The sequence below is a fragment of the Antedon mediterranea genome, chromosome 7 (assembly GCF_964355755.1).
Source record: "Antedon mediterranea chromosome 7, ecAntMedi1.1, whole genome shotgun sequence".
Lineage (NCBI taxonomy): Eukaryota > Metazoa > Echinodermata > Crinoidea > Comatulida > Antedonidae > Antedon > Antedon mediterranea.
The window spans coordinates 21,777,403-21,793,875 of NC_092676.1; the positions used below are offsets into that span (position 1 = coordinate 21,777,403).

Genomic DNA, 16,473 nt, shown 5'->3' on the forward strand with positions numbered 1-16,473 from the left:
AAATATCTGAAAGAATAACTAGTTATCCAATCACAATGTTTCTTTCATAGACAATAGACATTAGCCATATATAGTGATGATGGACGACGGAGAAACGCATTTTTTCGCAAAAACGAGGTATAAAATACAAGTAGTTTTCGTTGTTTTATTTTTAGTTTCAATATGAGTGGTAGTATCAATTTCTTTAATTATGAACCTTCATATTGGGTTAACAAATTATATATAATATAGGGTCGATTGGCAAATATTGTGTGTTTTGTTAGAAGGCCTACTGAAAACCAAATGCAAGGCCTAGCCTGCCTAATTAATTAGCTAGATTAAAGGAGGCCGTGTCGTCGATGGCAGCACGACCATTCGGCCCGGGACCATTCGGCCTATTGTCGAATATGCATTTTATAGATGTTTTTTTTTTTCTTTTCATGCTTTTAACATTCAATGTTTTTCTTCAGGGAAGATGATGGTTACAGAGTTTAAATTGTTGATTTGAAAACTACGACCGACTTATCAAAAGAAAACTAAAATGGGTAGGAAAAGGCAACTCCAATTAGCAAGTGCACCAAAGAGAAGAACTGTTTTACAGTTAGATGACAATCGAGGTAACCGCTAATTTTTTTATTTTTTTTTAGGCATATCTATTGTTTAAAAATGGTTTTAATTTATATATGATAATAAATCTAATAAAATGTTGTATGAAATATAGTAAACACTAGGCCTAGGCTAGGCCTATCTCTCGGTCTCATTTTTCTATACAAATTATAAAAACTGTGATTTAACCACGGATGGTTAAAAAAAGTTTGATATGGTAAAGCAAACTCTTCTTACTTAAAAAGGTGAGGTAAGACATTAAGGTTCTATACACAGATGAAGAAATAATATATACAAAAATAATATATTCCCGAAAAGTTTCTGATAATATGGTTTAGGGACGATTCGGCCCACTTTTGGTGGGACGATTCGGCCCACTTTTTTTGGGCCGAAACATCCCACGTTGTGGGCCGAAACGTCTCACTTTAGACCAAATTCATATTCATTTTTTTGGGTATTATCAAGTTTTTAAAGGTGTTTAACAATCCGTATTTTATTGATATTGACAATTTTGATATAATATATATAATAAATTACTAAAAAAACATAATTTTATATTCAATTTATTACTTCGAAAACCTTGTTTATTTCGTGCATGCATTCGCCAAGCAGCCAACAGAGGGTGTACCTTGTTTACATCGTTCGCGTGACTAAAAAATGATCATTTTTGACAATTTTTTCAAAATGTTTGCTTTATTGCATCTTTATCCCTAGTAGTACTACCCCATATTATAGTCTCTCTGGAAATAACGTTTGGGGAAAAAGCTTATTTTGTGCTTATAAAATGCATATCAAAGCCAATAAATTTAAGTGTGCCAAATCGTCTCAGGGCCGAATCGTCCCGGGCCGAATCGTCTCAGGGCCGAATCGTCCCGTTACCGATAATATATATATATTTCCTTATTTGTTTTCTTTAAAGGTACTACAAATAATCGAAGCAGCCCTGTTACAGTTAAACAAGGTAAGATTATTCGCTTTAATTAATAATAATTAATTTTGCAGTGAATCAGCGAGAGAGAAATATACAATTTAAGATTCACATTTTAAATATCTCAAATGCAATATACAATTTGAAACCTGACTTTGAGTTTAATTCATAAACAATGTATAAGAATTTATTTTTACATTATTATTATTGTACATTACATTGCAGGTAACTCGTTAGGGTTGATAAGTCATTATGGAGAAGATAGTGAAGAGGAAGAAGAAGGTAACGAATTTACATAAATTCTCCGAAGTGTCTTGAGGATGTTTTTCCCTTCTTAGTACCCCATCCTCCTGCCTTAAAGTTGTTAAAACCTACCCCTAGAGTTTTCTCTACATCCCTAATTTATGCATCCATTATTAAATTTGCTTAAAATTTTGACATGAAGTACTAAGTTTCTGGTTTCTTTCATTTTTTACAGAAGAAGTACCAGCTAAGCCAAAAACAGAAATTGACTTGAAAGTGGCAGACTTCCTTGCGGTATGTACTGTTATGTTTATATTCATATAAAAACATTTTGCATAAAAGTAACATAGTATTGATAGTTATATAAAGTTTACTGTTTTTTGTTAAAAGTATTGACATTTTTATACAAAAAAATGAACGTTCAATAGTGCCGGTCATCGTTAATTAGTTCAAAATAATGACCAGCATGTGATGCGTAATTAGCCAATCAAATGGCAAGAATATAACCAAGTGTGTTAAAAAAATATATCTTATTATTTCTGGTATTGTAACAATTTAATTCCCCTGAAATGTTGTTAAACTTTTGTGGTGCCCCGCCAATCATTTGATCAAACCATTAACATTAAGTAAACTAAAAGTTTAATTTTAAATTTTTTTTAATAAAACTTTGTTTCTATTTATAACAGGAGATAGAAGCATTAGACACTCCAACAGGCAGTGGATCCAATACACCTAGAGAAGAGATTGTTGATGAGGAATCTGTTGAAGTATCAGAACAACCTGCTGCACAAACTACAGAACAATCTGCAGAACAAATAGGTATTTAGAGTAAATGTATTTGTCAGAACTGTGACACATGTATATTCAAATATGCATTTTATGCACTTGACAGCCTTAATTGCTTCCAGACACACTTAATAAATAATAATTAAATAGATAGTGCCCGTACATTAGAAGGGTAATGGCAATCAATATCTCTGATTGTGACTTCGGTCAAGAAATACCAACAACAGAATTTAAAAGTGTTTGAGGTTTAGGAGAAAAGAGTTGATTCAGTGCTACTATAGTATATAAGATTAATTTAAATTATGCAGTCATTTAAGATAATTTGTGTTTTCTAAATCCATAGGTGAATGGCAGGAGCTACTAGATCCAAATACAAACTGCATGTATTTTTGGAACACAGTAACCAATGAAGTTACATGGGAACTGCCACAGTCACTTCAGAACGTAGCAGAACCTTCAACTTCTGCATCCTCTGTGACTACTTCTGCAAACCACACAATAAACAATAAACATAACATCAATAAAGAGGCAGAGCCTAGTATCCCAGAAGTCCCAGAAGTGCCAGAAAATGACACTGAAGATATGGAGGTTGACGCTTCACCAGCATTTCCTCTCTTTGGACCTAAAGCACCAAAGCCAGACTTGGATGCAGACTTAAGTAAAGCATCGACAGCTGTTAATCAGGATTTAAAAAAAGAAAAGCCAGATATTTCTAAAGAGTACGGGATATTTGTCAAAGGTGAGCCTTTGGTGCCATCTAATGAAAGAGATTATGATATTTTTGCGGACAAATCACCGGTTAAGGAGGTGAAAGAGGGAAATGATGTCCAGGGCAGAAGTGACAATGAAGATGATCATTCTATGGAGTCAGAAGAGAAGGAAGATGGTTCCACAATTGATGGACAGGCAGCGGAGGAAGAAGATGCAAAGGATTCAGCGTTGGAATTTGATGAAGACGATATTGATGCCCAGTTAGAAATGGCACTTGAACAGAAAAAAGTAAGCTTCTTTTACAGTATATATTGCCTACTAAATTCTGAAACTTCAAATTAAAGTAATATTATACAGTTTAAATGACATGTGCAGACAGACTTACTTTATATGAAGACCGAAAACCAGAGAGATCAGATTGTAGCATTTGCTGCAATATCCTGGATGAGGAATACACAGTACAGGCAATTATTAATCTACTAAAGCTCTGTCTAGTTTGACAAAAACAAAATGTGATATGCCCAAATATGGTAGTGGTATGCCCAAATATGGTAGTGATATGACATCATCATTTTTTTTTTGTCACATAAAGTGTGATAGTGTAGACTGAGATTTATGATTGTTGTTTTTTCATTTTATAGGCAGAGTTACGGGTTCTTGATGAAATTGAGCCATCTGATTCATCTGAGGAAGTGACTACAGTACAAAAGCGCAAACAAGATGAAATGTCTGAGAATATTTACAGTAAGTTTAAACTTTTAACATTGTCTTGAAGGGAATAGATTTCTGCATGCCATCTCAAAGCAGAATTAATGAATAAAGATATCGAAGAACAAAAAATTTATATTTATCGTAACGTTGTGAAACTCAACAGAACTAAATATATGTGGTGTATTGCAAACTTTATATCAACATTTGATTTCACCATGAAAACCTTAAAAAAAAAAAATAATAGGTTAACAGGAAACAGGCCAAGAAGTACAGGGAAAATATTTGACATATTAATTGAAAACTTTGCCATTTTAATGGTTTTTTGTTTATGTTGTGTCTAATATGTTCTTGTAGCCATCTTCTTCTGAAGACACATGACTGACATTGACGGATACTTGGTATCAGTTGACTTCACTGCTGGTGTACTGTACTCGAGATCTATGTTTATACAATGCTATATACACTTTTATTTTAATTATTGAATAAATATTGAACTTGCACCGTTTATTCTTTTAATCACAAAAAATGTTTTGCTTATTTCTAGCCGAAAATGGAGAGATAAATCTGCTTCCATTCAAGAAGAAACGTATGGAAATGCTAAAAGGTCAGAAGCAGGCATTAATGGAAGACAAAGCCACACAGTGCGATGACCTGGACGTAGCAGAAGCTGCAAATGAAAAGACCAAACAGAAATCAAAAGAAGAAGCAGATCTGAAGGTAAGCTATAACTGAAATTGAGTTCAGATGAAAAAAGGCATATATAAAGACATCTGCAAACTATAGAAATTAATACAGACTTTCACGATAACTAGACATTTTATGCCAGCACAGCGGTATATGGTTTGACAATCTAAGTATTTATTCCAATTATAACGTTTTGAAGGTTACTATCAGTATCTATATTATACAGAGTGGTATTATTTATTACATTCTACAATAAATTTAATTGGTTAGTATACAAATAATGAATGTTTATGAGTGGAATGGTACAAATAATTTCATAAATACACAAAACTCTCATGAGAGCATTTCTAAAGCATTATTGATATGCTGTTTGTAAGAGTTTGCGCCCTCTGGCCTTCCATCAACAAAAATAGAAATACACCATGATTGCGAGCATTTATTTTTTATCATGTTACCCACAATCGTCCAATGAAATGACAGGAATATATCTAGGTGTTATATAGTTTATATGTTTAGTAGGACTTTCTCCCAGTGCACTATTATGTTTGAACATTTATATCTATTGTTTTATTGTTGTTCTTCATAGGCTGAAATTGCTGGAGTGACATCAGATTTAAAAAGCAAGCTTGGATTTCTGGGAATGTCAAGGAAAGATCTCAACAAATTTCACATACTTTTGATTGAAATTGAGGTATATAGAAATCATTTGTCAAGTAAAATGGAAACATATTAAACAATATCCGACATTTTTATAATGTCACTAATTTCCTTAGTCAAACAATTTTTTTTACAATAAAACTTCCAAAGTTCTGTGTTTCTCTTTTCCTGAGACTTCAAACGTCCCAAATGTGTATTTGTATGTTTACAGTCAAATACCTTCTGAATATTGGCAGGGATGTCACCACGCTGGTCGGCGCTGGTCGGCCCCGACCAGCACTCAACATTTCCGACCAGGATTTACAGGCTGCCGACCACCACTATTATTTATTAATCATTACGATATTTATATTAGGCCTAGGCCTAACTAAAATTCGTACTAAAACATTTTACCTAGCACATCGTCAAGCTAGCCTCATATAGATAAGACAAAAGACTACAGCAAATGTTTCCGTGGTTACGTACGTTACTTTATTTGTAACACAATACCAGGCCTACCCTGCCCTGGTATTCATTGTTACAGCTTGTGAGTCATGGCGAACAACGTGCTACACAGCACAGTGTACAAGTTTAAAGTTCACATAGCGACCATTCAAGCGTTTTATTTTGCACAGATTAAAAATACAAACAAGTACGCAGTAATTAAAAATGTACAACTACATAGACCCAATAAAAATCATTTTTAATTGCTGAATGTTTTGTCACCCTGCTTTAATTATATTATGTTACTAGTTTTACATTTTTGTACTCTACGAACTATTAAAAAAAATAAAAAAACATGCGCATGGTTCAGTGAGACCGGGCAAGTTCGTTCGTTTATGATCGCCGAGCATGGTACAATAATTACACGTCCCTGGGATAACTTCAGGTTGCTGAACTTCAGTTAACCCATAAACACGTGTCTGTTCTTGCCGGCCATGCACTACATGCTTGCCGCACAGTTGTGAAACAAAAAATCCGGAATTCGCGAATACGCTAAACAACTCTCGCGCAAAAGAACACGAACATTATATCGAGCAACAAGTAGTAAGGTCTAGGCTAATAATTTATCTACAGTATTTGATTAGGGATTAGGCCTAAATAAGGAAGCGCCTGTTTTTGTGGAATTCAGATTTTGGGGCATCTATCTAAGCCTTGGCTAGGCCTAGTGGTCGTAGTGTCTACAAGGCTATTGCTATTCATTTCGTAGGCGTTTTTTTTGTTTTCGCGAATAATAACGGCGACTCCCCGGTGGTACAAGGTTAGGCCTAGACCTGACGCAATTTGTTGTTATTATTATTTTCATAATTCTTTATGTTTCGCTAAAATAACGACAAACCCCGGGGGGGGGATACCTCGGGGGGACCCCCTCCCCGGGAAATTTGCCGACCGGCACTCCAAAAAGCTGGTGACATCCCTGATTGGAATTTCTGTTTTTGTTGATTTTTTTTTGCGTTATTACATTGCAATGATTTTCTGTTTTAGACACGTGTGCAAGACTGGCGAGATGGAATTCTAGACGGCAAGCACTTGAAGAAAAAATTAGAAATTGCTAACTGGGAATTAGAACTCTATGAACGAGAAGCTGCACCGCCCAGTTGGACGTGCGCGTGGGACAGGTACGGTCATTTCTTTTTTCTTGAGATACCAAAAATGACCGTACATATCATACACATTGAATGTTGTAACTTTTGTTGTTGAAAGTTTTAAGGAACACCGCAAAAAATAATCTCAACGAATTGACGGTAGTGAACAAAAAAAAAACTTGCTGAATCAGCACTAGTTGCAGAAGGAGTCGTCCGTAGCATATTTTTTTTTACAAATTTAATATACATTACCACATCAACAACATACAAACAACTTTTTTTTAAATATTTTTTTACAATAAATGAGGGTGGTGTAATTTTTATAGAATATATTAAGTTGGCATGTAAGCCATATTTTTTGCTATGTATGAAATTTTTCTGAAACGTGGTGAGAGAAGATGCGGCTATCTTTTACGATGAAGTAATGTGCTACAGAGGTGTAAAAATGGTCTTTCTGACGAGTACAACGATTTGTGAGTATGCCTTATACCCTAAGTCAGTCAAAGTTGAATGCAATTTTGACTGCCTTCTAAACCGCACTGTCTGGATAGCCGTAATTGAAAGGTTATTCCGACACTACCTTTCATGTTGTCAAAAATTATAACTTGAAAGATGAAACGTCGATTCAATACCAATGTCAATTTTTTATTTCAAATTTAAGTAAAATTTATTAAAAGAATGATAATCTTCTGTTTTTCGCGCTTCATATTTTCTTGCCGGTTTTGACTTATTCCAATTGAAAACAAAATTGCAGCATTTTGTTATAATCCAATGTTTTCTGTCTTAGTACAAACATAGTGTTTGCAAAAAAGACAGTGAGACGATGCAGAAATATTTCATTAGTTACTGACTTTTTTTTAGTTTCACAGGACAGGGACCTTCTGATCTTCTTAGTTATATATTCTATACTTGTATGACATTCTCTCAAGTCAACCGAGTTTGAATTACAATTGATATAAGTTGTATTTTTCGTTCCATAGAACGCACAAATTGTACTATTACGTAAACAACAACACCGGTGATTCACAATGGGAATACCCGTTAGAAGCGTTGCAGCAACACAAGCAGACAGTCGGCTCGGAAGGCAATCATGATCAGTTTGTGTGTAAGGATACTTTCAACCAGGCGTCTAGTGTTGGTGGCTACAACAACGAAAACAAAGATGAGACGGGTCACAACCAGAACAAACAAAAAGGTGTGTTCATGTGAATATAAATTAATTTATTAAATTGAAGGCACTTTTCTTAAGTATCAATAAGAATTTGTTACCATTATATTGTACATATAGATCCGGGCATCATTTGATTGAATTTTTGAAATATTATTTTCACTATAAACCGTATAGATCTAGGATTACAAACTTTTATAATCTTGTTTCCGTGGAAAAAAAAAATTATTTATTGTCAGTCATTATTCTGCTAGTATAAACAGGCATCTATCCTCAAAATATACCTATTCACATTTCTCATTGAAGGTCGTACTTATAATGTACTATATATGCAGTGTTATATTTTATTTGTTTGCAGAAATGGACAAAATTAGTAAAGAACCAATTGAGGAACCTCGCCCATCAATTGATGTAGACATTTCATCAGAAGTCTCAAGCGCTCCTCCATTACCTGATGAACCCCCTCCTCCACCACCCCCAGAGTTAGACATTCCACCACCTCCCCTTCCCAGTTCACCACCACCACCACTTCCTCCTAGGCCTCCTCCAGATTTTGACTCTGACAGTGAACCGCTTCCACCAGGAGTGAGTCCGCCACCTTCACCACCCCCAGAAATACCTCCAATGCCATCGGAACCTTTACTTCCACAAGAGCCTGTTTCAATTGTATCAAAACCTGTGGTGAGATATGTTAATCCTGTATCGGTTGTCAATCCACCCATTATGATGGTACCAAGCTACTCGGCTGTACCGGTGCAACCGACACTGTATGCCCAACCAACTGTAGCACCACAACCTCCTCCACCACAGCCTGTAGTAAAGAAAGAACCTGTTCCGGTAAAGACAAAAACGAAGAAGACTAAAAAGGTACATTGACTTTTGTACTGGATAAATGACATAATAAATGTAGTGTATCAAATAAATTAAAATAACATGGAATAGTAACAAAATATTCTTCTGCGATTTTTATTAAAAAGATTTTTGTGATATACCTGAAAATAAAGATGGTTTTCAAAAATAAAACAATTATTTTGGGAACAAATTTGACGCCCTTCTCCAACCTTCGCACCAATATCCACGCAATCATGTATGATTTTCTTTCTGTTATTAATAATATACAATTTTTATTTTTAACATAGACATGCATAGCACTGTGTAGTTTGTGGTTAACATGCTTGCTTACCATCTCCATAGTCCTTGGTTCGAGTCTTTTCTTTGTCAAAGTACCATGATTGTTATCATCACCATCGCCTTGTTTGTGTTTGAAATAAAATAATAATTTCATTAAATTTGATTTTTTCTTTCAGATTAAAAAAAACCTTGCCAACAAAACTCTTCCCTTGCATTTAGTCGAGAAGTGGAAACAGATTAAGGAAGAGCAAGAAAAAGAGGAAGAGGTTGTTGAAGAAGAGGAAGAAGACATGGAGACAATGAACCAAAGAAGGATAGAAGAGTGGAAGGAAAAGCAACGTCTCACGTAAGTACTGACTTACTCTGTTCAGACTTGCATCATTAAGGTGCCTTATCTAAAGCAAGGTGTAACTTAGTCCATAGCATTCAGACACAACAATTAACTTTCCTGTCTCTTATTTTTAAATAACAACAGTGTATGAATTTTAATTTAACTCTTGTTTGAACACTAAAGCAAGGTGTAACATAATCCATAGCATTCAGACACGACAAATAACTTGTCTAATGTTTAAATGGAAATTCCTTCGTCTATGTTCAGACTCGCAGCATTGAGGTTTCTTGTCTAAAGCAATTTTTCATATGCTTAAATGGAAATTCATCGGACTCTGTTCGGACTCGCAGCATTAAGATTTCGTATCTAAAGCAAGGTGTAACATAGTCCATAGCATTTAGACACGACAAACAACTTTTCCAATGCCTAATGTTTAAATATAAATTCATTAGGCTTCCTTCGTCTATGTTCAGACTCGCAGCATTATGGTTTCTTATCTAAAGCAAGGTGTAACATAATCCATAGCATTCAAATTATTTGATACAATTAATTTTCCCAATGTTTAAATGGATATTTTGAAAATTTAGACTTGAAACATTAAGGTTTCCTATCTAAGTGTAACATAATCCATGGCATTAACAATTAAGGTGTTCAGACAAAACTATTAATTTTCCTAATGCCTAGCATATAAAATCGTGGTCTGCTTATTTTTCGGTATCAAAATCGTCGCTAATTACAGCCCTGCTCGCGAGCCCTGTCGAAATGTTATTTTTGAAATAAGTCATATAAAATGTTAAAATTAAAATTGATAAACTGGGGTTGTTGGAAGAAGACCATGAAGAAAATCAAATATTCAGGGCCGTAACCAGCATGAGGCAGAGAGATTTTCAATTTTCACTACCCGCCCTATTTCCCCAGCAGAGATCATCATATTTTATATTAATAATTATATTTAAAGCATCTTTGCCTTGTCAATTTTCTCTCATTGCTACAGCCTTTTAATAATGATATAATAAGATTAATAACAAAATAATTTAGCTTTACGTTAAATATCCTTTATTTTTCAGAGGAAAAGCGTCTTACAATGCTAATTTTGAAACGATCAAAGGAGATTGGAGAGAACGTCTAAAACGAAAAACTACAAAATCATAACATTAACCACCTTAATACTAGGTATATTTGTTGTTGAACGTTCATAAAGTCATGGAGAAATAAACCATGATGGACATTGTAAATATCTTTCGTGGATAAAGGTATAGCCTTATGAGGGCGCCCTTTAAATTATGAACAAATATTGCAAACTGTATCTTTACATTTGTAATGTCATTATGTGCCGAAAGCATGTCTATTAGGGTATGTAAGTTTTTACCAAACAAGTTTTATTTTAATTTAAGCTATACTTAAAGACACCTTCCCTACGTTTTTTAGATCTATTTTAAGATCACAAACTATATTTAATGTAAAAATAATACTATATGGTCCTATTGCGATAACTTTTTTCGTCTTTAAATGGTTAAAAATGTGAAAAATAAGTCGATTCTAATAATTATAGCGGCCCGCTATAAATCCCAAAATGCATTGCGCGCGGATTGATATTTCTGCTTTTCTTCTGTAATTAACCCACTTTTCGATCGATCGCGAGGCCAAAACAAATGGAAGACTCCTAACTTTTCAGCGAAAATACCGGGTTTTCCCCAATTTGTATCAACGGAGTCTGGCAAAAATAGAAAGACAATTAATGCAGCAACTATACAACGTCAGGCTAGGTATATAGCTAGCGTACGATGTTCGTACGTTACCAATGTTTACCAGGCGGCCTACAAAACTAAGCTAGGCTAGGCCTAAAGACCGTCCACGAGAGGTCAGTTGCAGTGAGCTACTTTAGTAGTGCATTGTTTCTCACTTTTTATTATAATTTACCATAAAACGTACATTTAAGACAAGGAATGACCTGGTTTAATGTTTTTAAAGTAATATATATGTATTATTTTTACAAAACGTCACAAATTGTAGGGAAGGTGTCTTTAAATACTCTATGTATGATTGTAGTCTCAGGATTGCATATTGGGTTTCCATTGAGAAAGCGGATTAATTTTTATACTGTATAATTTGAAATTGTACTACATAGTCAGTTCATCTAAACTATTTGGCATATTCTAATCGTGTTCTAATGTTTACCCAATCTGATAATGTTATTTATTTATTATTATAAATCATGTACCATGTTAATAATTGATGTTAATGCAATGATTAATTGCCACCAATAATGCCCAAATATGGTACTGATATGACTTCATCGTGTCCATATTATCGGAACAATACATTTTTTTGTCACATAAACTTTGATAGTGTAGACAGAGCTTAACTCAATAAAAACTAGTAGATTGGTATTATTCAGAATAAAAAAAAATTCAAAACTTAATAGGAGTCTCTAAAACCTTTAATTCATCTCCCAGTTTCCAGAAAAGCGAAATGCCATGAATGTTATTTTTTTTTATGAAATCATTTAAAAAATAAACTTCATAAAAATCAAACTGAGGAGTCCGTAAACAACACACTGAAAATTCTGAGTGTATTAAGGGATCATGTCATTATAAAATAATCTACCGCAGTTACTGTAATGATTTCAGTTTGTTTTATTGTTTGTAAGGCATTCATTGTAATAATCATGGTGACTGTATGATTAGGCCTAAAAAAAAAAATTGTTTGTTTGCTGTCAAGTTTTTTTTTTTTGGTAGGGGGGGCGGGTGGAAAAAAGTTTTTTTTTTTTTTTTTTTTTTTTTTAATGTTAATTTCTCTGTTAATTGCTCGCGAATTTGAGAGTAACAAAACACACTGAATAAAACAACGAGCTCAAACATCTATTCATAATTTGTTTCACACTTTAATTCTGTTTTGGGCACGTTAGGCCCCGTGTCTAAACTAGCCTAGGCTAGGCCTACTACACTACACAGTAGGTCGTTGTTAGCAGGCCTAATTAAATATTTTAATTTTTAGAAGTTAGTGTACCGTATATTTCGGTGTATAAGTCGCACCTGTGTATAATAAGACGCACCCGACCCCTAACTGAGAGTAAAATATCGGTATTTTGTATATCGTCGATGTATAAGACGGCCGCGCCCAGTAGCCTCAACAAGAAGGGAAGTCCCCCATTCCGTCAGTTCTTTCTAACTTGTTATGAATGAGTTTCGCACCCGCAACATCGAGTGCATGACCGCACGTGTGTGTGGGCTAGCCTCGCTCGATCCTTTTATCGAGAGGCGCAAGTACGTTTTCACGGACAATCGTATTCGATTAGTATCTATGTATCCTGAAGTGTGTACGCTAGGAGGTCTATGCTATAATCAACTGGAGAATATACTAGTCGAATACTGTGTAAACAATGTGGTTGCCAAGAAGGGCTCGCTCGCGCTGGGGGTACGACGGTCGTGCGTATAACTATAATACTATTCCAATCGTAAACGTCGTTTTCAAATGAAATTTTATCGGAGCGCCTAAAAAACAGCTCCATAATGAAAAAATCACGCTAAAATGCCTTGAAAACTAGCAGGTTGCTGTTACGCTAGTACACTGTAGCTAGGCTAGGCAACTCTTTAGACTTTAGTAATACTAATAGGCCTTACCTTAAAAAGCCCAGGCCTAGCCAACAAGGTGGCGATATCTGTGTGTTGAGGCATTTATGTTCGGTGTATAAGACGCACCCTTAATTTAGAGGTTAAATTTGCGTGTCAAAAGTGCGATTATACACCGAAATATACGCTACGTTATTATTTTTATTGTTTCATCCTCGCACACTCGATTTTTACACCTTTTCGGCCAAAAAAAATCATTAAAAAAAAAAAAAATTTAAAGCGCCCTCAACGTAAAAAAAAACTTTTTCTTATTTCCGCCCCAAATTTTTGGCGAAATTAGGGGCGGCGGATGACAGCAAACAAACTATTTTTTTTTTTTGGCCTTACCAAAAATTTTGCTAGACAATTGCAAAAACAGGTTAAAAGTGTGAACAAAATGTGGTTACTGCAGTAACTGCTGTAGCTTGCTTTTTTACATACTCCCAACATTTTGAGAAATTGCAATCCTTTCATAATTTAGTGTAATGTAGTACTGTAGATGGGTGGAAATAGCCTTTTGAATCAAACAAACTGCAAAAGTGAGTTTTTTTGCTGAAACATCTAATTATTATGTCAAATGGCAGCCATTTTGATTTTGTGCAAATTAGGCCACTTATACTGGGCAGATCAGGGTAGATTTTGGATATAGCATTCTCTAATATATTGTTAACATATTTCAACAACAATAAATAATAAAACAAACTTTTGCAATTTGTTTGATTCAAAGGCTATTTTTTACCTATTTCCACCCATCTATAGATATAATAAATAACTGACCATTCTTTTATATCATGTTTTATACTGTATAATACCTCTTCTTTGAGTCGTTTTATACTGTATAATACCTCTTCTTTGAGTCGTTTTATACTGTATAATACCTCTTCTTTGAGTCGTTTTATACTGTATAATATCTCTTCTTTGAGTCGTTTTATACTGTATAATACCTCTTCTTTGAGTCGTTTTATACTGTATAATACCTCTTCTTTGAGTCGTTTTATACTGTATAATACCTCTTCTTTGAGTCGTTTTATACTGTATAATACCTCTTCTTTGAGTCGTTTTATACTGTATAATATCTCTTCTTTGAGTCGTTTTATACTGTATAATACCTCTTCTTTGAGTCGTTTTATACTGTATAATACCTCTTCTTTGAGTCGTTTTATACTGTATAATACCTCTTCTTTGAGTCCTTTTATACTGTATAATACCTCTTCTTTGAGTCGTTTTATACTGTATAATACCTCTTCTTTGAGTCCTTTTATACTGTATAATACCTCTTCTTTGAGTCGTTTTATACTGTATAATACCTCTTCTTTGAGTCGTTTTATACTGTATAATATCTCTTCTTTGAGTCGTTTTATACTGTATAATACCTCTTCTTTGAGTCCTTTTATACTGTATAATACCTCTTCTTTGAGTCCTTTTATACTGTATAATACCTCTTCTTTGAGTCGTTTTATACTGTATAATACCTCTTCTTTGAGTCGTTTTATACTGTATAATACCTCTTCTTTGAGTCGTTTTATACTGTATAATACCTCTTCTTTGAGTCCTTTTATACTGTATAATACCTCTTCTTTGAGTCCTTTTATACTGTATAATACCTCTTCTTTGAGTCGTTTTATACTGTATAATACCTCTTCTTTGAGTCGTTTTATACTGTATAATACCTCTTCTTTGAGTCGTTTTATACTGTATAATACCTCTTCTTTGAGTCATTCGTATTAAGAGGACAAAAGGGTTCTTTAATAGAGGTTTCACTGTAGTTCTACAAAAACTACTGTATGAGAAAGTGTCTGATTTTTATATACTGACTTAAATGTTTACAATTACTGACTGTACCAATACGTTTCCAGGCTACTGATTATCAGTTTTTACTTGTCAAAAGCCATTTGGACTACTAGTAACGTTTAGTTGTTTGATATCAATGTTTAAGCTTTCACAAATATGTTTGAGCTCTGGTAAGTAGTAAGTGATTCGAACTACCGATTAAGTGGTCTTGTCTACCACTTTCATGCAATGCTATTCAGTTCATACAATGCAATTTCTGAAACATTCTTGAGTTTTTTATTTCGTAAATAACCACAGTGTATGAAAAGTTTGTTTGAACAACCAAGAAGTTCTTCTTGAAACAACAGAATAATGACATGAATTCCTTCGAATGTATATAAATATTAGGTTAGTTCCAATACAAGGTTGTACAATACATCTCGTTAATTAAGGGGACACAGAACCCAGCACATTGTACCTTTAATAAAGGGTGTCCTAGAGGAGGGTTCCATTGTAATTAAAAAAGCAGTTTTGTGATACCGCATTACAAATGCGTCAGTTTTGTATCATGGAATGATACATGACTTGCATGGGATGAAACATGTCTCGCATGGGATGAAACATGACTCCCATGGGATGAAACATGTCTTACATGGGATTGGATACACATAGTACCCTGTACCATGCAGTTTATTTGGAAAGATGGTAGATACAGTACTGAGATTAAATCTGTTGAAAATTAAATATTTAAATTAATTGCATAGTACCGTGCTGCTCTTCACAGAGTTTATTCAAGAAGAGTATGTCTGCCTGTTTATCAAACGTTCCTTCTGAGGTAGCATTACATCATTGTGTCAATGTTATGAATGTGCATTAACAGGAACAGGATTCTCTGTAGAATTATTTTGAAGTTGTAACAGTGACATTTAACAGTAGACATTGTCTACACTAGCAAAACATTTCTTGACAAACTAAACGTTTGGTCAAGTTGGTAAGTTTAGACTTCGCACTTTATAAGAAGAGTGTGTGGCAAACTAAGTACAGTGTACACTAGTATAAATATACTCATTTCTCAATGGTAAAACCAAGCTGTTTTTTTAAATGATGAAAATAAAGTTTCATATTAAATAACATGCTTTTTTTTATTTATTTGATTAAACCTTTATTGAGGATGACCAGCAATAAACGGAAATAACCAGCAAATACTGACAAGGACACGTAAAAACACAGATGTAAAAGTAGGCCTTCTACAAAAACAAAAGTATAGCATTAATGTGGCTGATTGATACCTAATTTTATTATTACATTTACACACTTCGCTGACGATATTCTCACTTTAATATTTTCATCCCTATTTACACTTACCACAAAGCCGGCACTTAGTTCTCGCAAAGATCGTTTAATTAGGATGACGTCACACTCGTCGGATACCATAGACATACCAGAAAATCCTCTTGGTTTTAGTATTACAGTTTATTTTTAATTTGGTTTTATCGAACTCCCGTCTTATCTGAGTATTATCTGTTTTAATCTAGTCTATCTTTATTTTTATACAGTACTCATATTTTTTTATATTGTATGTTTAATTGTTT

General features: G+C 34.1%; 1 protein-coding gene across 1 annotated transcript; it reads left to right on the plus strand.

Moving 5' to 3' along the window:
- The first annotated feature begins 54 nt into the window (after positions 1–54).
- LOC140054038 (formin-binding protein 4-like) lies at positions 55–13,182 on the plus strand. The gene is made up of 15 exons (XM_072098845.1): positions 55–117; positions 450–596; positions 1,505–1,546; positions 1,739–1,795; positions 1,992–2,050; positions 2,443–2,575; positions 2,886–3,541; positions 3,895–3,997; positions 4,509–4,681; positions 5,235–5,339; positions 6,770–6,903; positions 7,851–8,065; positions 8,397–8,905; positions 9,346–9,515; positions 10,568–13,182. Exons 2-15 carry the CDS (start codon positions 521–523, stop codon positions 10,650–10,652), a joined length of 2,517 nt encoding a protein of 838 aa, XP_071954946.1. The 5' UTR covers positions 55–117; positions 450–520; the 3' UTR covers positions 10,653–13,182.
- The last annotated feature ends 3,291 nt before the right edge of the window (positions 13,183–16,473 follow it).